General features: G+C 37.2%; 1 protein-coding gene across 1 annotated transcript; it reads right to left on the minus strand.

Moving 5' to 3' along the window:
- Positions 1-10,495: 10,495 nt before the first annotated feature.
- On the minus strand, positions 10,496-14,492 carry plaat1l (phospholipase A and acyltransferase 1-like). The gene is made up of 4 exons (XM_063007971.1): positions 14,439-14,492; positions 12,860-12,989; positions 12,518-12,771; positions 10,496-10,570 (listed from the first exon to the last, which is right to left on the minus strand). The coding sequence occupies exons 1-4, from the start codon at positions 14,445-14,447 to the stop codon at positions 10,505-10,507; spliced, it is 459 nt and encodes a 152-aa protein (XP_062864041.1). The 5' UTR covers positions 14,448-14,492; the 3' UTR covers positions 10,496-10,504.
- Positions 14,493-22,158: the final 7,666 nt, after the last annotated feature.

The raw sequence follows: 22,158 nt of genomic DNA on the forward strand, positions 1-22,158 counted from the left end.
GACCTCTAAAATTGCAGCACATTATGTTGATACAAAGTTAAACCAAACAGGCAAAATCACATACTATAGCACTACATCAGCTGAGATAATATAATAACTACAGAATATTCAGTAAAAAAATGTTGCAACATAATTTGCAATCACTTACACTGAATTTAATGGATTGTAATGTGTAGGGCGCTTCATTGACGCAGCAGTAAGTTACACTAGGCCACTATTGCTAGAATCCAGGGTTCAAATTTTCAGTGGTGCAATTGAACATTCAGGTGTCCACATACAGACCTCACTGGTTGTGTCTAAGAAGTGTTTGGTCATGGCCTAGAGATGGATTGGAGTCCTGTCGATGTGTTACTGCACTGAACCCTGTGATTCCAGGAAAACCAGACTCACCGTGACCCTGACCAAGATAAATCAGTGGTAAAACAGGAAAACTAAATGAAATGAAAATGTGTACATTTCTTTTATGGCTGTGTAAGAAATACAAAGTGCATATCTTTATCCTCTGTATGTCCTAGGGAAGTGAGAATCTGTTCTGTAAAAAGGATGCACTTGCCCCGTCCCCCCACCCCCCACACACACAGCCTGATATTTTACCTTTCAGCCACCTGAGCCCTGAGACTCTTTAAATGTTCTGTCTAAATGATCACCCGGCGAGTGTGGTAATGTTTAACAAGAAGGGAGCCACTACCCAATTTCTGATCATTCTGAGTTAATGCAGTACCTGGTGATAGCTTACTGGTGCAGATGCTAGTGGGTGCTGCCCAGCAACGTGTCCAGTGTGTCCTGGGAAAATGGGTTCAATGCACAGTCTTAATACTCTGATCTTCAGTCAGTGTTTCCATTTTTGCATTCATATTCTTGCATGTGTGCTTTGTTTTTTTTCTACCTTTTATAAACATTCATTAATTTTCTTAACTGCTTATCCAGTTAGGGTCGCAGAAGGCTTGAAAAGCCTATCCCAGCTTTTCAATGGGCGCAAAGCACACAGTGACACCCTGGACGCAGGGCACACACACATACACACACACACCCATTTACTTATAGGGCAATTCAGTGTCTCCAATTATCCTTACTGCATGTTTTTGGACTGTGGGAGGAAACCGGAGCTCCCGGAGAAAACCCACGCATACATGGGGAGAACATGCTAACTCTGCACAGAAAGGACCTGGACCGCCCCGCCTGGGTATCAAACCCAGGACATTCTTGCTGTGAGGTGACAGTGCTACCCACCGTGCCACCCCCTTTTATAAACATGTAGAAGATAAATTGATTAAACTGATGCTAGATGTGTCTGAGTAAAGATGTACAGAAGTTATATGTCTTCCAATGGGCTGCCACCTTGTCTATTGGACTTCATAGATTGTTTTGTTCTGGCAGTGCATTTGGCTAGATAATTAAATATATTTAATTAAAGCAAACAGGATACACCTGATCACAATTTGGAGTGCCATTCTTGCTGTATGACCCACATCATAGATAGACAGACATAAAGAAAGACAAATGAACAGACAGGTCTTTATATAAAATGCCCAGAAAAAGCATTATTGGATGTTTACTTGAAATGTGGTTTTGATTGACTGGGAATATCTAAAGTAGTCTGATTTGACATTCCTCAACATAAAAGCAAAGCACTGAATAATAAATCGAACTTGATGAAAAGACTTGTCTCTGTGATTAAGGTCTAGATTTAAAGATTAGTGCTTTGTGAAGTGTCACACTTAATACAGTAAGACAGTTGCATTATTGAAGGCTTATTAGAGGGAAAGGCTCATGAATGCACTGGCACTGTGACTGATTGTGCCTAAACCAATTAACTTTCCTAAATTGCAACATGGCAATAAGATTTAGCATAGTTAAGCATATTATGCAAATAACTATGAAGCGTCTGTTCAGTTTGAATGACTTTTGAAATTTATTCTGCTGCTGTTACATTTCAAAAGACAAATACTGCATTAGTGATGAAGCAAAATATAGTGTATGGCCAAAATATGTTTTATTTAGTTAATTATTTATTATAGCTTTGAAATGCATGTTACTAAGACAGTACGGAGCTAATCAAAGTGATGTTCAGTTGACGAATTGATTTCATCATAAATTTGAATTACAATTATTGAATTGCTTTAATAAAACATTACTGAGAGGCTTTTTCATCAACGCATGAAAAGGTTTTGCTCAGTCATTTGATGTATCTTCTGTTACCTTCAGTTTTTTTAAATAACTTTTTAAAATAACTTGTGTTAAGTCTTTTAATTCTTAATACATAACACACTGAGATTTTAAACACAAACGAGTAAAATGTATTATTTCAATCATTATCAATAACTGCTTTGTCCTGATTGCAATCACAGTCTGATGCTTACCAGGAAACAGAGGATAGAGCACCAATCCTTTGCAGGGTATGAACATTTACCTTCACTAAATGAAATCATCAACTTTTGTCTTTAATGGGTTATCATCTTGTCTTTAATTAAAAAAATAGTATGATGATCTGATATATCTTTCACAGTACTATACATGTATACAAATAGTGTCATTTCTATATTAATGATAAATATTGGAAGATATGATCAAATTAAAATATGATCAAATAGTTTACATCTATATTGTGGTTAACAGGTGGTGCAGTAACAGCTTCACACACTGTAGACTTCAATCTGTTACATTTTGCAGTTTTTTTCTTGTAGATGTGGGTCTAAGTCTTCAGAAAATAAAACAATGCAAGCCTGAGGCTGTTGGCTGTAATTCTTTTTTATTAAGGGCTCTCCAAAAATCAATGTCACTATCTTTTGCAGGGGTCAAGGAACAGAAAGAATGGAATGGTATGAGCAAATCCATAGTCTAGGTGGGCAGAGGTCACAACTAGTAACTACAGCACAAGACTGTAAATGACATGACCGTACAAACCACATTTTCAGAAACATTTTGTAAAATACAATAAAACATGAATCTAATTGTGGCAGCTTTGCAAAAGTAAAAGTTTTGCCTATTTTATAAGACTTCAGCTGCTTATTCTTTATGTACATTTTCAATAGAAGACATTTGGGCTATAGTCTGGGTACTGCATGCCACACTGTTGTAGCATGTAAAAATTAGACCTGACATTGTCTTGCTAAAATAAACATGAACCTCACAGGTCTCTAAAATCTCAATATATGCCCAGTCAATGCAAGTCATTGGTGGTTTCCAGCCTTGCCCTATAAGAACTTTTTGGATTCCCTAAACCTTTTCACAATATTATAAGCAGTAGATCTAAATTATTTGCAATCTTGGATTGAGAAATGTTCTTTTTGAAGTGTTTGACAATTCTTTTACTTTTATTTCGCCTCTGTCCTAACTTTTTGAGTGTGTTGCAGTCATCACGTTCTAAAAGCCAATACAACAAAGACATTTCTTTGCACTTTTGTCCATTAACTAACGGTGCAAGAAAAAGACCAAAATAACTGGTTTAAAAATGGCTTATATAGAAACATACTTAAGGAAATAATCATTTTATAATAAAAATAAAATGAGTATGAATTCACAAACATCTAATAAGACAAATAATGTGTGAAGAAACTCAAAACAGACCAACACTAGGTTTGGACAAGTTATATCTAAAGCACACAAAAGAAAAAAGTAAACTTATATCATAACAAAGGCAAGCAAAATATGTCTAAAATAGAACTTTATTTAAAAATTAATGTCAGGAAGGAAGCCTGAATTGGAACTCAAGGTAGCAACATAAAAAGGGTTAAGGAGACATTTACATTTTCGGCATTTAGCAGACGCTCTTATCCAGAGCGACATACAGAAGTGTTTCCATAGTGAACATTACCTTACTCTAGTTTAAGTAGTCAACAGTCGAAGAACACAAATCTGCTAAAACCCTGTTAGAACCAATGTTTTTTTTTGTTTTTTTTTGCAAGAAATGAATTGGTATTAGTGAGTGTTAGTAAGTAAGTACAAGTCAGCTCAAGTGTTCAGTAAAGAGGTGGGTTTTTAATCGTTTTTTAAAGACAGAAATTGCTAACTGAACATTTTACATTTACGTTTACATTTTTGGCATTTAGCAGACGCTTTTATCCAAAGCGACTTACAGTTGTGACAGTATACAATCTAAGCAATTGAGGGTTAAGGGCCTTGCTCAAGGGCCCAACAGTTGCAACCTGGCAGTGGTGGGGCTTGAACCGGCAACCTTCAGATCACTAATCCTGTACCTTAACCACTAGGCTACAGCTTCCCCCAGTACCAGTGATGCCCTGTATCAAAGACTGGGACAGACGAGGAAACAAATAAAGAATTGCCTAGATAGGGATGAGATAACTCTGAGACAGACCCTTTAAGAGGATGGCATCAAGGAATAGAGCCTGGGACTGACGACAGGTTAGGAGCATAGTCTGAGGTTTATACCAGGAGAAAGGCCGATTCTGAAATGGCTAAAATTGAGAATTGCACCAGAAAAAGAGCAGATCCTGATGCTGACACCAGGTAAGAAAAATCACTGATACTGACACCAGGTATGGAACAGACACTGATACTGACATTCAGAAAGAAGAATATCCACACAATTGAGATGAGCCTGAGATTAATATCCCATATGTAGCAAGGCATGAGACTCATGTCAAGGAAGAAAATGAGTCTAAGATTGACAGATGAAAAGGAGTTCAGCTTGAGATTGACTTTTGGGAATTAGCAGAGCCTGAATATGACACAGGAAAAGCATCAAAGCTTGGAGTCCAAAGCAATTGGCTCATCAGCCTGAGGCACATGAGAGAGAAGTAAATGAGTCTGTCACTGGAGAAAGACAAATAGTAAAATACTCATATCATCAGACACCAAGATCAATGGAGGGGTTAAAACTAAAGCCTGAAACAAACATGGGGTCAGACAAAAATGCATAGTGTGACAAGGGATTTGAGACAGGGACTGAGATGGACATGTGATTAAAGACAGGTTCTGTCTCTGACATGGCATTACAGACAGGTGCAAAGACTGATACTGGATAAGAGTTATGAGTTGCAACAAGCAGCAAAAGAGGCTTATCTAAGAGATAGGATAGAGGCTAAGGTTTAACTAAAATAAGAACATATGCAAAAATGGAAATTTACCTGTGACTACTGTTTAGCCAGGCCACACCACAACCCAGAAAGATCAATAATCACTTAGACTCAAAATGTCATTGCTTTGAATCCTTGAGCATTGGCTGTCTGAAGACTTGGCTCCTACTTACTTTTGATTTCAGCTATCTCTAAAAAGGTTTTATTGCCAGAGCAAATTTCTTTTCATCAGTATTTTCAGTAAATGACGCATTACAAAACCACAACAGCTAAACTACAAGATGTGGTCAAAACACAAACAGTTTTATTTGACTTGCCTTGCATTTAGTCACTTTTGGAATGTTTTTAGAATATATGTTTTATATTTGGAAATGTATTAGTGCTCGCACTGGTCTGAGCCTGGTTTTGTTTCCCACCCATTTTTTGCCCCTGAGGTTTTAGTGTTTTTCACACTCATTTTCAGTTCCATTGATTACCTTTGATTGTGTTTACCTGTCCTGCATTACCCTGCCTTGATTGCTATGTATTTAAGCAACTTTGTGTTTGCAGACCAGCATGAGGTATAAGTGTTTATTCTGAGCCTGCACCAAGCTTTGCATTGACCCTCTGAGCATTCTGTTTATGACCATAGCTACAGCTTCTTTGACCTCGTGTTTCTTCGTGTCTTTTTTGTGTTGTTTGCAGACTATTCAACTATTATTCTTCTGACTTTGACTATGGTTTTTGGATTGACCTTATCTGTACCTTAGCCTTTTTTGTGAAACGCCTCTGTGAGCTCTTGTTACAAAATGGGGTGTGTTTAAAGAGCAAGGTGCTTATTGATTGACTTACTACATATTGATTGGTGTTAGGTCATTGTTGTTTGAAGGTTTTCTGTCAAAAAAAGAAACCCCATTGAAATCTTCAGAAAAACAAATGGATAATTTTTCCCCCTTTTGGCTGCTCCTGTTTTTAGGGGTTGCCACAGCAGTGCTGGTCTGCATACCAGACTTTGCAGTTTTTACGCTAAACGCCCTTCCTGCCACAACCTGGCTTTTGAAATTTAGGTTGATTACAATCTTACATCACATTACAGTCTTGCATTTGTGGATGCAGGAACACACTACGTTTTATTCACAGTAATTACTAAAGTAATCGTAAGCCTATTTGTTGCCTGCAAGATATTGCACAAAATATTGGCAAATGTTCATTACCTTGTTATACCATCATAAAATACATAAATTACGAAACACTGCATCCTGTGTTTAAGAAATTTCACAATGTCCTTGTTTAAACTTTTTTTTTTTTTTTTTTTATGTTTTCCCCTTTTTCTCCCCCTTTAGCGCATCCAATTGTTCAATTTGCATCATGCTTCCTCTCTGTCTATGCCGAACCCTGCCCTGACCGAGGAGATCGAAGCTAACCCATATCCCCTCCGAAACATGAGCAGCAGCCAGATGCATTTTTGCCACCCACACATTGTTTGGCGCCACCTAGCGTTGCATGCGGAGAGACACACCCTAAGGGCACTCTTCCTCATCTCTTGTGCAGGCACCTCTAATCAGCCGGCAGAGGTCGTAATCGCATTCTGACAGAGAGAGACCCACATCCGGTTCTTTGTCCCACCCCCCAACTGAGCAACCGGCCAATCGTTGCCCATACAGCCACTCAGCTTCGAACCGGTGAAGCAGAGCTGGATTCGATACCACGTACTCAGAATCCAGCCCTGGTTGCAGCGTGTCTTTTTACAGCTGCGCCACCTGAGCGGCCTGTTTAAACTTTTTTAAAGTTGCTGATGTAAAGCAACATTATTTTGTATTTGTATTGTGTATTTACAAATCATTTTTATTTGTAATTCACATACCTTCTTACCTTTTCTGGATTTGGGGTTTGTACAAAATAAATGTAGTTTGGATTATATTAGTACAATTATAAACAATTTTATTAGTATGAACATAATACATTAAATATTATTTGTAATATTATTTATAATATTATAAATATAATAATATATTATTTATAATAAAGATAAGTGAGATGTACTGTTTATCAGTGTATTAAACATCTGCATTGTTTTTTTTTATCACCCTTTGAATATGCAATTGCAGTGATGATAAGTGTGTGATATGATATGCTCTGCCTTTACCTGTACTGTTACATTTGTCAAAACACATAATGTTTAGTGAAGTGTTTAAATGTGACAATTTTGTATATTTAATTTCACTCAGCAAACAGTTTAAATTATACATTATTTATTTATTTATTTATTCTGTTCTGTTCATGCTTTTTTATGCTGCCCTTTTATACATACTTTTGATTACACTTTACACTCTGCTCTACTAAAGATGTCTCTTAAAGATGAAAAAAAGTTTATTTTGTTGTTAAAAAATGTAAGACAACATATATCAAGATCAAGATAATAAATTGTACAGAATTACAATCAAAATAAGACAATTGTAATAATGAAAGTACAGAAAATGTACTGATATATATATTGGAATTAAAATGTACAAATAATTATTGACCTTAGTGGTTGTATGCAAGTAATGCAAATGTCATTGTAAAAAATCTACTCACAACATACTTACTCTCCTAAAGTTTTTGTTACTCCTTTTAAGAAATGTCATATTTTATTCATGCCATCAGTTACGTATTAATCCCTTGTTAACAATACTGGAGTGGATTTTTCTAAACTTTCTAAACCAGGGGAGTCAAACTCATTTTCACCGAGGGCCACATCAGCATTATGTTGGCCCTCAAAGGGCCGTTTGGGGGCAGCACGGTGGCTAAGGGGGTAGCACTGTCGCCTCACAGCGAGAAGCTCCTGGGTTCGATCCCCAGGTGGGGCGGTCTGGGTCCTTTCTGTGTGGAGTTTGCATGTTCTCCCTGTTTCCGTGTGGGTTTCCTCCGGGTGCTCCGGTTTCCTCCCACAGTCCAAAGACATGCAAGTGAGGTGAATTGGAGACACTAAATTGTCTGAGACTGTGTTCGATATAACCTTGTGAACTGATGAACCTTGTGTAATGACTAATAACCGTTCCTGTCATGAATGGAACCAAAGTGTAAAACATGACGTTAAAATCCTAATAAACAAACAAACAAAGGGCCATTTGTAACGTATCCTGCTGCGATTGGAGTCTGCCTTTTAATTCTTGGACAATGTGCTGTTGTTCTTAGAGGCTAAATTTAGCACACTTAGTTCCGTGTTTATATTGTATTTCTATAGCTATATTGTACTCCTTTACCACCAACACGGCCTCATAACACAAAAGACGTACCTTTTTTTTTTTCACAAAATTGTATTTACCTTCCAATCTTAAATCATTAAATTACCTTCCTTCTGCTTAAATGTTCTCTTCTTGGATTATTGGAATTATTTGTAGATATTCCTCAACATCAGTTGATTGAAACCCGCCTTAGTTAGACGCTGATGTGGAAACACTGCCATCTAGTGGCGGGATGCGGTCACGTCATGGGTCACAAAATCGACATTTGTTGTGGGAGATGTACAGTGGGGCCAAAAGTATTTAGTCAGCCACTGATTGTGCAAGTTCTCCTACTTACAAAGATGAGAGAGGTCTGTAATTTTCATCATAGGTACACTTCAACTATGAGAGACAAAATGAGAAAAAAAAAATCCAGGAAATCACATTGTAGGATTTTTAAAGAATTTATTTGTAAATTATGGTGGAAAATAAGTATTTGAAAAATAACAAAAGTTCAACTCAATACTTTGTAACATAACCTTTGTTGGCAATGACCGAGGTCAAACGTTTCCTGTAAGTCTTCACCAGGTTTGCACACACTGTAGCTGGTATTTTGGCCCATTCCTCCATGCAGATCTCCTCTAGAGCAGTGATGTTTTGGGGCTGTCGCTGGGCAACACGGACTTTCAACTCCCTCCACAAATTTTCTATGGGGTTGAGGTCTGGAGACTCCAGGACTTTGAAATGCTTTTTATGGAGCCACTCCTTCGTTGCCAGAGCGGTGTGTTTGGGATCATTGTCATGCTGGAAGACCCAGCCACATTCCATCTTCAATGCTCTCACTGATGGAAAGAGGTTTTGGCTTAAAATCTCACGATACATGGCCCCGTTCATTCTTCCCTTAACACGGATCAGTCGTCCTGTCCCCTTTGCAGAAAAACAGCCCCAAAGCATGATGTTTCCACCCCCATGCTTTACAGTAGGTATGGTGTTCTTGGGTTTTTCTTCTTCCTCCAAACACGACGAGTTGAGTTTTTACCAAAAAGTTCAATTTTGGTTTCATCTGACCACATGATGTTCTCCCAATCCTCTTCTGGATCATCCATATGCTCTCTGGCAAACTTCAGACGGGCCTGGACATGTACTGGCTTAAGCAGGGGGACACGCCTGGCACTGCAGGATTTGAGTCCCTCTCTGCGTAGTGTGTTACTGATGTTAGCCTTTGTTACTTTGGTCCCAGCTCTCTGCAGGTCATTCATCAGGTCCCTCCGTGTAGTTCTGGGATTTTTGCTCACCGTTCTCATGATCATTTTGACCCCACGGGATGAGATCTTGCGTGGGGCCCCAGATCGAGGGAGATTATCAATGGTCTTGTATGTCTTCCATTTTCTTACAATTGCTCCCACAGTTGATTTATTCACACCAACCTGCTTGCCTATTGTAGATTCAATCTTTCCAGTCTGCTGCAGGTCTACAATTTTCTTCCTGGTGTCCTTCGACAGCTCTTTGGTCTTGGCCATGGTTGAGTTTGGATTCTGACTGTTTGAGGCTGTGGACAGGTGTCTTTTATACAGATAACGAGGTCAAACAGGTGCCATTAATACAGGTAACGAGTGGAGGACAGAAGAGCTTCTTAAAGAAAAAGTTACAGGTCTGTGAGAGCCAGAAATCTTGCTTGTTTGTGTGTGACCAAATACTTATTTTCCACCATAATTTACAAATAAATTCTATAAAAATCCTACAATGTGATTTCCTGTATTTTTTTTTTCTCATTTTGTCTCTCATAGTTGAAGTGTACCTATGATGAAAATTACAGACCTCTCTCATCTTTCTAAGTAGGAGAACCTGCACAATCAGTGGCTGACTAAATACTTTTTGGCCCCACTGTAATTTATGTACGATTTACAATGTATTTTAAGACAATGATACGTCTTTTAGACTTTCATGGGCCACATAAAATGACCTTGCGGGCCTTGAGTTTGACACATGTGTTCTAAACAATGTCTGATAGTTTTTCTAAGCCTACAAAACCATTTTATTATAGATAGAACGCTCATTAGAACTAAGGTTATTAACTTTTGGAGGTTCTTTACCGTGCAGTGTTTTACTGCTGAACACTTCACCTAGACTACTGAGATTATAAGATCATACACTTAATCAGGTGTGGGAGTAAGAAAATACTGGCGTTAAGAAACAACTGCTTTCTAAAACAACTGACTGCTCCACCAGAACAAGTTTAAATGAGTCTTTACTGCCCCCAAGTGGAGATGTGGAGATGTTGGCTCAAAACTTTTTCTTCTCAAATGGCTTTCGCCAGGTTGGCACTATCTTTGCATAGACCTTTTCAATCTGAAAGGAATAAGAATTTAAAAGGCAATATTACAAGATGATTCTTTTATACGTATGCATTATTAGATAGTATAGCTGCAACCCTTATGACCTTTAAAAACAAATTACAACTGATCTACAAGACATGAATTCTGTTATTTTCCAAACATTTTCCTCTAAAGGTTTGCCATATACCAATGTGTTAACTTTTTATTGTTTCAACAGCACAGTAAGCATGTAAAATGTAAGGCTTAATGTTCACTAGTGCATTAAACTGTAGTTCCTGGGTGTGGAATCTATTGCATGACCAAAAGTACTTAGACATCAATTCTAGTTAGCTATTTTTCATGTCCCAAAAGTAAACAAACACTAGCAGTAAAATACGTTATAATAAAGAATTTAAACGTTTGTTGTGAAGTGTACAGAAAGCAATGCTAAGGTGTGTGGAATGTAAAAAGAATCTTTATCTGAATACAGTACTTACCTTTAAGGTTCATCAGGATTCATAAGATTTTGTGGACTGAGTATGTTTACACTGGGCAACTTATGTTAAACAAGCACTGTGCAGAATATCAAAAATGGCTCAGATGGCCCAGAGATAAGAAATACTCATCCAGAAGAACCATCTGCATGTCCAATAAAACTTGAAAAGCTCTTTGTTATATGTATTTTTAAGCTTCATAGTTTTTTGTATTGTAATTGGTCATATAAAATACAGTAGACCCTTGACTTACGAATTTAGTTGGTTCCGAAGGGCTGTTCTTAAGTCAAAATGTTCGTTAGTTAAACCTATTTTTCACATAAGAAATAATGTAAATAGAATTAATCCGTGCCAGACCTCCCAACCACCCTCTTACCTAACCTCTCTAATGTCTTAAATGCTCTTTTTTTGTTATAAATACAAGTATATTTTCCCTTAAATCTTAAATTATAGAATAGACATTACTGTAATAAACAATAATAAACAACAATACACAGTAGTACTGTACTGTACATAAAACACACATCACATTTCAGTACAGTACGTGTGCTTTACTGTACACCATAACACATTTCCTTCTTTTTTTTTAATCAAATGTATCTACCAGAAACAACAATAACTCACATTTCTCTATTATTTCCTACTTTATTTCAATAGTGTTGTATTTTGTAGGTGTAGTTGCACAAAAGAAAGAATACTTTACTCAGCGATTTCCTTCTTCTCTCTCACTCACTGTCCCCTCTGTCTGATACACAGTGACAGCTACTGGCAGGAGTAATTATACAAAACAACAAATGTAATAGATTCTCACCACTAAGCTTCCTTTGCACATTCTATTGAATTTTACAAAATATAAAGAAAACACTGAAAAAACACTGTCTTCTCTCCGCTCACTGTATATATATATAGAGAGAGAGAGAGCGAGACGGTCAGAGTTAACTTGTTCGTGATATCACGTGTTTTGCGAATTTCGGTTCGTAATCCTAAATTTGTTTGTACGCTAAGTTGAAAAAGATCGTTCGTAACCCGAAATGTTTGTATGGTAAACCGTTCGTAACCCAAGGGTACACTGTACACTGTTCCTGTTGACCGTTTAGAATTTGTCGGTGTGCAGAGTTGCCAGGTTTGTGGTTTAATCACCAAATTGGGTTTGTTTGAAAATGCAGTCGTGGATGAAAATTCGAATTTTGGGCAACATTCCAGATTTTCTGCTGTCGCTAAAAAGTGAAATTTAGAATAAAAGGTAGCACATTTTAAAAGCACATTTAAAAGCACATTCTGACCTGGTGGCTAATACCTTTAAGGTTGCATGTAAAACAAGTGCTGGGCTTAAGTAAAAGCTGCAAAAGTGTAAACATACCCTGTGACTGGCCTGCACAGATCTTTCACTTCAACCCTATTGAACACCTTTGGGTTGAAAAGTGAAACAGGCACAAAAGTGCTCATATTTAACTGATTATTTATTTAGTCTAAAACAAATTTCTTACTTGCTCTGACTTTTTGACCCCGTAGCGTAGCAGTGTCGCCTGGTGTTCGCTGTTATGAAACAGAATGTCAAAAGTGATGGTTTTTGTCATGGCATCCTCAATCTCTGGTTTGATGTGGGAGTAGAAGTCTCGAGGTGGGAGCTTGTCATCCAGATAATTATTCACTTTGTATTTCTTTCCAACTACATCAAGTGGTTCCAGTTTTACAGAAGAGTTCAAAGCCCGGCCAAAGATGAGGAGCTTTGTATCAGAATCTAAAATATGTATAAATGTTTTGTTTTAGAAATGCTGCTTAAACAAATTATTATTCTGGCTTGAAATACTATGTATAGACAAACTTACCCCTGCATGTCAAATGTGCCACATATGGAACGCCATCTCTTTCTCCATAGTAGATTCCAAAGTGGGAAAAGTATTTGTTTCGAGGAAATTCAAGAACATCTCCAGGGTAGAGCTTTGGACGTGAATTTTGCTGAAAAACAATGGAATTGCAATTACAGAGACTCAGACATTTATATCTGCTGAACTGCTGAGCTGTTAAATAAAACCAAATAATAGATAACACACTAAAAATGAGTTAACTTTGAAGAAATTAATTAAATTACAAAGTGGCACATTTTAGTCATCTTAAGCTAGTTGCTAACTGATAGCATGTATCATTTACGCTATGACAAAGCAAAACTGTAAGCCATTAGCTTTACCAAGCTGGAAATTTTGAAAGTTTGAAAACCTTTTGTATCAAGGGTGTAAGGTGTACAAGACCTGGAAGTCATGAAATGTGATTATTCCACATAAATCAGATTTCATAGATCTGGGTGGATTAAGGTATATATATATATATATATATATATATATATATATATATATATATATATATATATATATATATATATATATATTCTGTGATAATAATACCTACATAATGTTCACACTGTTTAAAAGTGGTTTGATGAACACAAGGATCCAAAGGAAAAAACCTCTTATGACCTCCCCAATCACCAGGTTTAAATATTATAGAATCTTTCAAGGAGTTTTTGGAACACCAAATGTAAAGTACCTTCTTCACCCTTTAAGAATAGCTCAGCACAAACCATTTAGGACTTGTATTGCAGTTTCTTTAAAAAAACACTTTATTTTTAAGGCTAAGAGTTGTCACAGCTTTTATTAGCTAAAAGAAATGTATTGTTTACATGTGATCACGTGTATGGTAGAACAGGAGATTCACATTATAAATGTGCAGCTGATAAATTTGCAGCAATCATGTCAACATGTATCAAAATAATAATAACATGTTTAAAAAAATTAAATGTAAAATAAAAAACCCAAAACAGAAACTTGAGGCTAACTTGGGCACATGCTTAACAAAACTGGACAATTAAAAATGCTTTTCTGCTCACCATGGTTGTATCAAGTGGTTGAGGTATTACATAATTTTTATTGGTTCCTGTCTTGCCATTTTACTTTGATCTTACTCATCAAAAAAGGTTTTCTTCCTGCAGACATTCTGCTTACTTGTTGTTTTGTTTTTTATACAATTCTGTGCAAATTTGTGACTGTTATGTATGACAATCACAGCAGTTACTGGCATGCTTAACCAGCCTGGCATGCTCAAACAAGGCAGCACTGACCATGCTACTAAGATACTTGGTAATTTTTTTTTTTTTTTTCACATTTGTATGTTTGATGTTAGCATTAACTGAAGCTCTTGACTCTTGCAATATTACACACTACATTGCGGCCACATGACTGACTGTTAATAGCAGCTGGTCGTAACAAACATACTGCAGATATGTTGTTTTTGTTGTTGCTTATGTAGCTACAGTACATAAATGAGACTGTTTCTTATGAAAGTCAGATTAGCATTATGAAGTATATGTTTAAATAAACGTATTGCAACTTAAGCAAATCATAAACATCTTACCAAGCCCATTGATGTTTGTTAAATGGTAGATCTCTCGATGTTGGTAAATGTTGCTGATGAAGAGAAGCGCTCTTATGCCCTTAGCTACTCTGAAGAGAGTTCTTATCATTCGAAACATTTGCAGTAGGTGTTTCCCACTCCTCTTTACAAAGTGATGAAAACCAGTGATCACTCATGCATATACTGGTGGTTTAATAAGTTAAAAAAAAAAAAAAACATAAACAAAGCCTTACCACACCCCCACACCCAGGAACTACAGTTTAATGCACTTAGACAATTGTGTATTGCATGCTTCACTAAATGTGCAATAGTCTAGTAAACATTTAGCCTTAACATGCTTTTTTTTACATGCTTACTGTGCTGTTGAAACAATTAAAAGTTAACACATTGGTATATGGCAAAATGGAAAATGTTTGGAAAATAGTTATAATTTAACTCATCATTTGTTTTTAAAGGTCATAAGGGTTGCAGCTGTACTATCTAGGATGTAGGAGCTCTGTACCTTTTTTCTTGCCTCCTCTTCTTAACTTCTCTTTTTATCAGGAAACATCTGTTTACTAAATGCATGTGGGTAAGACACTTTATGCAAATATTTCACTGGCTATCAGTTTCATTACAACTAAATATTGCCTAGAATTCTCTATAAAAAGTAATAACTAAACAGATGTGTTAAAGTGTGAAAAGATGTTCAAAGACAGCAATCTATTAATAAGGACACAATTTTTCTTTAACTACTGCAGTAAAACATTCATAATTCTGAGGTATTAATAAGACATATTTTTATGGCAGCCAGAGGTTTGTGAATATCTATAAGTGTATATGTAAGTGTTTGTGGTGGACAATATATATCCATTACAGTTTATTTGCAAATATAAAAAAACAGTAGAACATGATGGATATCTGCAACACACTCAATAAAAGTTTTGGACAGAGGCAAAATAAGACTAAGGTTATACAAGTAACACTGTTCAATTTAACTGGTAACAGGTAAGGTCAACAAGCTTGAATATAAAAGGAGCATTCACCAAAGCTTGGTCTTTGCAACCAAGTATGAGCCATTGTTTCTGAGTGCAAGACAAGAATTTAGGTTTTTCCATTACCTGATTATATTTCACCTGTACTGCTGCAGCCCTCCCCTTTTTTACAGTTCATTACATCACTAAAAGATTCAGGGACTCAAGGGAAATCTCAGTGCATAAAGACCAGAGGTGGACACTGCTGCTAATTGTTTGTGACCATCAAGCCCTCAGGTGGTATTGTTTGAGAAACCGTCATGCTACCATGATAGATATAGCCACATGGGCTGGGGAGCACTTTGTAAAATGATTGTCACTCAACACCGCTGCTGGATCAAGAAATGCAACCTGAAGAGGAACCATATATTCATTTTGTGCAAAAACACCAGCAAATTCTCTGGTCCCAAAGTCATCTGACATAGACAGAAAGCCAGAGGAAGTTTTGTGGTCAGATGACTCCACATTTCATCTATACAGACATTAATTGGCTCATCCAGGGAATGGAGGACTGGAGGAATTTCTCATAAATGCTGCAATTTATGCTGGTTAGTTGAGGGCTTGCACACAAATGGGGATAGTGGAGATCAGTGCTGGACTCTCCTTGCATAATACGGATCTCCATATGAACACGCCGGGTGCAGGTCAAAAGAAGCGGTCGGCTATTGCACAAGTGTCGTAGGGGACATGTGTTAGTTACAGCCCTTCTGGGTCAGGAATGGAGGGCAGCAGCAGTACAGGTGAAATATGATCGAGTAATTGGATACAACTAGATTGTGTGAAGATTTTGGGTATTAAAGCATTTAAAAAAATTTAATTAAATAGAACTTTTTGGCAATAATTAAGCATGTTATTATTGACAAAAAGTAGAGTTGTGTATATGATTGTAAAAACACTCTACTCACAGTGAGATATGAAGATGGGATCATCGCAATTTTGAGCTGCTTCTCAGCAAATGCCAATGGAAAAATAAAAAAGGATGAAAGAGAAGGAAACATGAATAGAGCATGCACAGGGAAAAAGAAGAAATCAATTTAATTTGCCAAGACAGTAAATCTAAATCTTTCAAACTGGCAACAACTTTGAACATGCAGCCAGGAAAAAACATAGAAACAAGGTGAAAGTGCTTACCCATCTTCTAACTAGAATCTTTAAAAAATGTATGTATTATTTTGAAACTGTAGGTCTTTTACAGAGACCCTTATAGCCTTGCAGAATTAAAGACAATAGGCTAAAATTAAATCACAATCACAATTGGTCTTTATGTATTTTTGCCTATTGTTGTATATTTAAGATGTACTTTAGCAATTTGTATTTCAGTTTGAAAAATGTATATGGTTTTACATATTGTAGCTTATGCGTTGTCAGACACACATAACAAATGCATGCAAAGTAAAATGCGAATTTCAAAACAAATGACCTTACATCTGTCATCAGACACCCAGAGAAGACAACAGCAGGACATCAATGGCATCTCAGAGATTTGGATAATGTGCTAAATGTGCATGCCTGCTTCCCTGCCCTGCCAAGCTTGTAGGAACTTAAGCGATTGAGCACTAGGCACTTATTACATCCCAGCTAAAACGCCTGGCCTTGGACAAAGGTGACATTGCTAGAGGAGGCCAGTTTTTTAGTTGTACTCCACCTGCTGTGTGCACCATGTGCAGGCCCTCAGTGGGTGGGTTTAAGGTGGGGCATTCCCCAGCTGCCTTTTCAACTGTGGCAAAGGAGGTGGACTACATGTGAGCAGCACTTCAGTGTAAGCAATGAGAGTTTGCAGTGGATTGTTAACTATTAATTAAAAACTGATGTTTCTAAACTATTTACCCTAAGATTTACACATCCACTGTAAATATAACATTTTGTGAAATAAGAGATCTGACTGTTGCTTACATCTCCAGGAAGACCACAAGATGTCAACTATTTTATGTTTTTGGTGTTGTAGCATTTAGTCTTCCAAAGCCACTGAGGAATGGTGCTTTTTTATATTAATATATTAACATTTTTTGCATCCATAGCACAGCCCATGAGCCAGGGTTCATAACCTCCTTAACAACTTAAACCAGTCAATAACTTACCATATTTTGATATACCAGTGAGTCGACAGCATTTGAGTAGAAAAGCATTTTAGCAGGCTGTTCTCCTGATGTAAATCTGGGTTGAACTGGTCATGTCTGTCTGTCAGACATTACATTGCTATCTATCCACTGTCAACAGGTACCCACCACAGCTACCTGTGAGCACCCCTAAGCTGTCTCGGAGATACTTAAACTCAGACGCCAAGCAATAATGATTAGCCCCTTATCGGAGTCACTTACGTAGGTGTTCATGTTGGTCATATCTGCTGCATTTAACACATAGACTATGAGTATATAACTACCATCAACCCAACATTTTATATGTCCCTGATGGTGACATGCACACTTATTTATTTACAATTTATTTGGCTTATCAGTGTTTATGCTGTCATCATTCACCTTTAATTCAGCTTGACCACTGCAACATGACCAGCTTATTAGTAAAGTAGTGTTTACTACTTGCCAACTACATGAAGATAAATGCATGTCTTATTTGCCACGTGTTGTAAAGGTCTTCCCAAATAAGGAAAAAAAGGCCTCACATGCTATGTTCAGTCAGAATCTCCACCTGTTTTTTTCTTAGCTGTTGATTACCTTTGACCTCTGGGATAGGAACGTACACAATGGCAGGCCTTAAAGAGACTGGTCGTGCAGCCCATAGTGAACAGCTGTATCAACCTCAGTCCTGGCAACTGGCAAAAACACACCAGGGCTTCACTTCCCTTAATGGCGACCCTAATGAGTCAGCATAGACTTGTGAATAAGTCATTTCAGTGTTAAAGGCCTAATGTTGTATTAAGTCACAAACTGGGCACCATCAGTATTAGAAGACCCTGACATTACAACATGACATTAAAATCCTAATAAATAAATAAATAAATATCCTGCTCAGTGTCACTGTAATGTAATGGTGCCCTGTTTAAGGTGTAACTCTCCCTTGAACTTCTAAAATACACTCTGGATCGACTGAGAAACTTATTAGGATGAAGCCATTACTGAAGAGAAATAAATAACTGACGCAACATTGATGAGCTTTGCAACTTTATAGCGTCTGACTGGCCACAGTTTTGAGATAGAATGAGCTAGTTTCTATAACGTGAATCTGAAACATATTAATAAATAATGAAAGCAAAATTAACTATTGAGAAGTTTTGCATGTCTTTCTAAGTATGTGTTGGTTTCCTATGAGTATTTTATTTCTACTGTTTTCGTAACATATATGTACAGTATATACACCACTTCATAGTACAAACTAAATATTACTTTGGTTTGTCTTGCACTTTTGGGCTTTGGGGTATTGCTTAGGAATGAATTGTAAGAGGTTCATTTTTGGATTCTACAGTGGCTGTGGCATTATATGAATTTATATAAATTTCCCATTTTCCATTTCAACTTTCCATCCATTAGCTTGGCGATAACAAATAATAATCTCTTCCAGAGCTGAAGCTGGAAACTAGAGAGCAGGGGGAAATGTGAACACAGAAGCAAACACTTCACGACCACTAAGGTCAACACCTGTGATCTAAGCTCAGTCCGAATGAGGATACAGAGAGCGAGCGAGAGGCAGAGTAGTTATAATACAAGCTCATAGTTATAAACAGAGATTACGAAAGGGCAACATTGAAGGGCAGCAATGCCCACTATGTTAGTTTTACACAGAAGCTGACATGCAGCCTGACTTGTTTTGTGTGTGATGTTCTCTGGCAGAGAAATATCTGATGATGAAGATCTGTTAAGTGAACTTTGGTAATGGTTCAGTATCTCCAGCATTCACTTCCCTTTAGGGCTTTTTCAGAAGTTTCATGACACAGTTCTCTTTTTGTTTTGAATTATCTAACTCTTAATTTGTGGAAAAACATTTAAACCCATACAGAATTTAACCCCATAATATTCATAGAAACATAAACATTTGTAAAAAGAATGATTAAATTCCTAATTATTAAATGTTTTATTAATTATTAAAAGTATAATGATTTATTACTGTTTTCTCATTAAGAACAAACCCACCTACTGTGTACATAGCGAGCAGTCTTGGATCTTTGACAAGCTTTGCCTGATCAGTGTTTAAATGGCCTGCTGTAGAATGTAATTCATTATTGGGGCAGGCAGATTTTTTAGATTTATTTTTAGATCGCTTAACACACAGTTGGTGGGGTTGGTGCAGTGATAACTTTGTCCTGCATTCAGGAACGTATTTGTCTACTTGTCATTACATGTCCATCCATCTAGGATGAGTTCTACCCATTTGATTAATAATAGTTAATTTTGCTTTATCACTGCCTTATCATGGTCAGGGTTGTGGTGGGTCTGAGTCATTGGTCAAGAGGAAGAAAACACCCCAGTCAGGATGCCAGTCCTTTTTTTTCAATAATTAGAGGGTCTGTCTGCAAACATTTAACCATAAAGTGTAACATAAAATTACATACATTAAGCACCTTCACATAAACAATTTTAAAGTAAATTTAAAACTCACTGACTGTGAAAAGGTATACAGGTCTGATGAGCCAAATTTTACCAAATTAACCACATCTGGATTGATTCATGTTTTATTGCCATAGGGGAATCTACTGTATCTCGTCTTGATAAAATCTTTAGGGCAAATTGTTGCTTTGCATGATCAAGGAACTGTCAAACAATATAAGGAATTTTGAAGGAACATTTGCACTTTATCTTGCAAACACTTCCTACCTCATAATTCCCATATTTCAGGATGATCTATGTCTCATTTATACTGCTAAAATGATTCAAAAGTGGCACCAAGTTCTAATCATGGTCTCCTTACTCATCAGCTTTAAACATTGAAGCTTTATTGGAAGTTCCAATGATCCAAAATAAAACCACCAGCTACAGTGGTGTTTTTCATCTTTTGTACTATGTAGATTTAAAAGTTGGATTTTTAATAGTGGTGAAGCAGGTAGTGTGGGTGGTGCACAGCCCTTGTTTAATTAAATATGACAAACTTTGGCCCTCATTAAAAAGCTTGGATACCCATGGTCATTTTTGGTCACTAAAGATAAAGGACATTGGTGCATGCATGGGCAGAGTTAAACATGCCCCATACCAAAAATACAAACTCCTCACTCAGCTGTGCTGCTGAAACCATTTTGCGCTCTACTATCCCAATAAAAACTTCTTGCAGTTGTCTCCCGCTCCACCCTGCCCCCCAAACACGCTTCTTTTTTAAGGAGTTAATGACATTGGGTGCAAGAGGGAGCAGTGGGTATAGGATGTCTCGAGTGCAGTTGGAACAGCTGAGAGGTGTGATTTCACAGGCTGGCCGGCCCTGTCAGAGAGCTGAGGCCTGGGAACAGAAGGCACAGGAGAGCCCCAGGCCTCTAAAGGACACTGACAGGTGGAAGGCCAGCAACAAGGGGGAGGGCAGCTCATAGAAAAGGCTCAGAACCCAAGCCTGGCCTGGATACAGTCCAGCGCTGGACTGCAGACAAGGATACCGTCAGGAGTGGAGCACAAGGTACTGAGAGAAGGCTGAGGTGGACTCACTGGACCCCATCGAAGGTGAAGGACCAGCCTTCAGGGGATAGGCAAGTAATGGAAAGAATGGAAAGCCTTAGGATTATCCAAATAAGTTTCAAATTGCAAATTGTTGTAAAAGAATAGATTTTAGCTGGTTAAAGAGACCTTGTAACAATTGTAACTAGATTATCAATTGTGTTAAAAGGTTTTGTCATGTCCATTTTTATTGTTAACTTCATAAAACACTGTCCATAAATTGTCTGATTAGTCTGAAAAGCCAAGGTGTGTTTAGAAAAAGAAACACCTAAAAGGACAGAAGTTTAATGTTGTACAATGGACGTTTTCTCCACAGTATTTAAAATAATGTATATTATTACTTTATACAATCAGGGCACCATGGAAACATTGTGTACTTTTAAAAAGTGAATGAGTATTAGCACAGCATAAGAAGAATCCTGTTCTCTTTGAGATGACATACTTCCTTATATCCTCATATACTAAATGCAGCTATGGAATGTAAGGAAGTGTGTGGTTTCAGAGGGCCTCATTCATCATGTACATCGTTTTTACTTACTAGGGTTGATGAATTAACCAAATGAACGCAAAACTGTATAACCACTTTTCAAAATTTGTTATGCAGCTTGAGGTTTTCATCTTTATTTGGACAGATGCACAATATTAACGAAGACAGTATCAGGCAGTCTGAGCAAGCTGACATTACATGGAGATGATATTCTATATATTTAAGTTGACACACATGCTGCTAAGTGCAAATGGAGTAGCATCTTATCCAGCCTGGGATGGTACAAGCTGAGTGACAGAACACAGGTGCAGTCCCTGAAAAGTGTGTACTTATATTAATAGAGAGACAGGTGGGAGCAGGATCATTTGGGTGTGCTGTTTCCATACTGTCATAGTGTCATATATTTACACGCTACATAGTTGTGTCAAATTCCACAGACTTAGTTGAAGCTGAGAAGATATTTATCTATTTTGGGGATTAAGTTTAAAACAGATTTTTAGAAACGTCCAAATTTCCAATTACTCAGTGTTTCCTGATAACAACTTGAGGTATTTATATTCCATAAATGGAAACTTTACTATAAGCCTAAAATTGTAAAAAAAAAAAAAAAAAAAACGTCCATGGTACCAATG

This window comes from Trichomycterus rosablanca, chromosome 13 (assembly GCF_030014385.1).
Source record: "Trichomycterus rosablanca isolate fTriRos1 chromosome 13, fTriRos1.hap1, whole genome shotgun sequence".
Classification (NCBI taxonomy): domain Eukaryota; kingdom Metazoa; phylum Chordata; class Actinopteri; order Siluriformes; family Trichomycteridae; genus Trichomycterus; species Trichomycterus rosablanca.

Excerpts from the sequence above, each read along its gene's own strand:
- plaat1l (XM_063007971.1), bottom strand. Across the intron at positions 12,772-12,859 it reads GGCACATTTGACATGCAGGG|ATTCTGATACAAAGCTCCTC; the intron begins GTAAGTTTGTCT and ends TACATATTTTAG. Across the intron at positions 10,571-12,517 it reads GGGTCAAAAAGTCAGAGCAA|ATTGAAAAGGTCTATGCAAA; the intron begins GTAAGAAATTTG and ends TATTCCTTTCAG.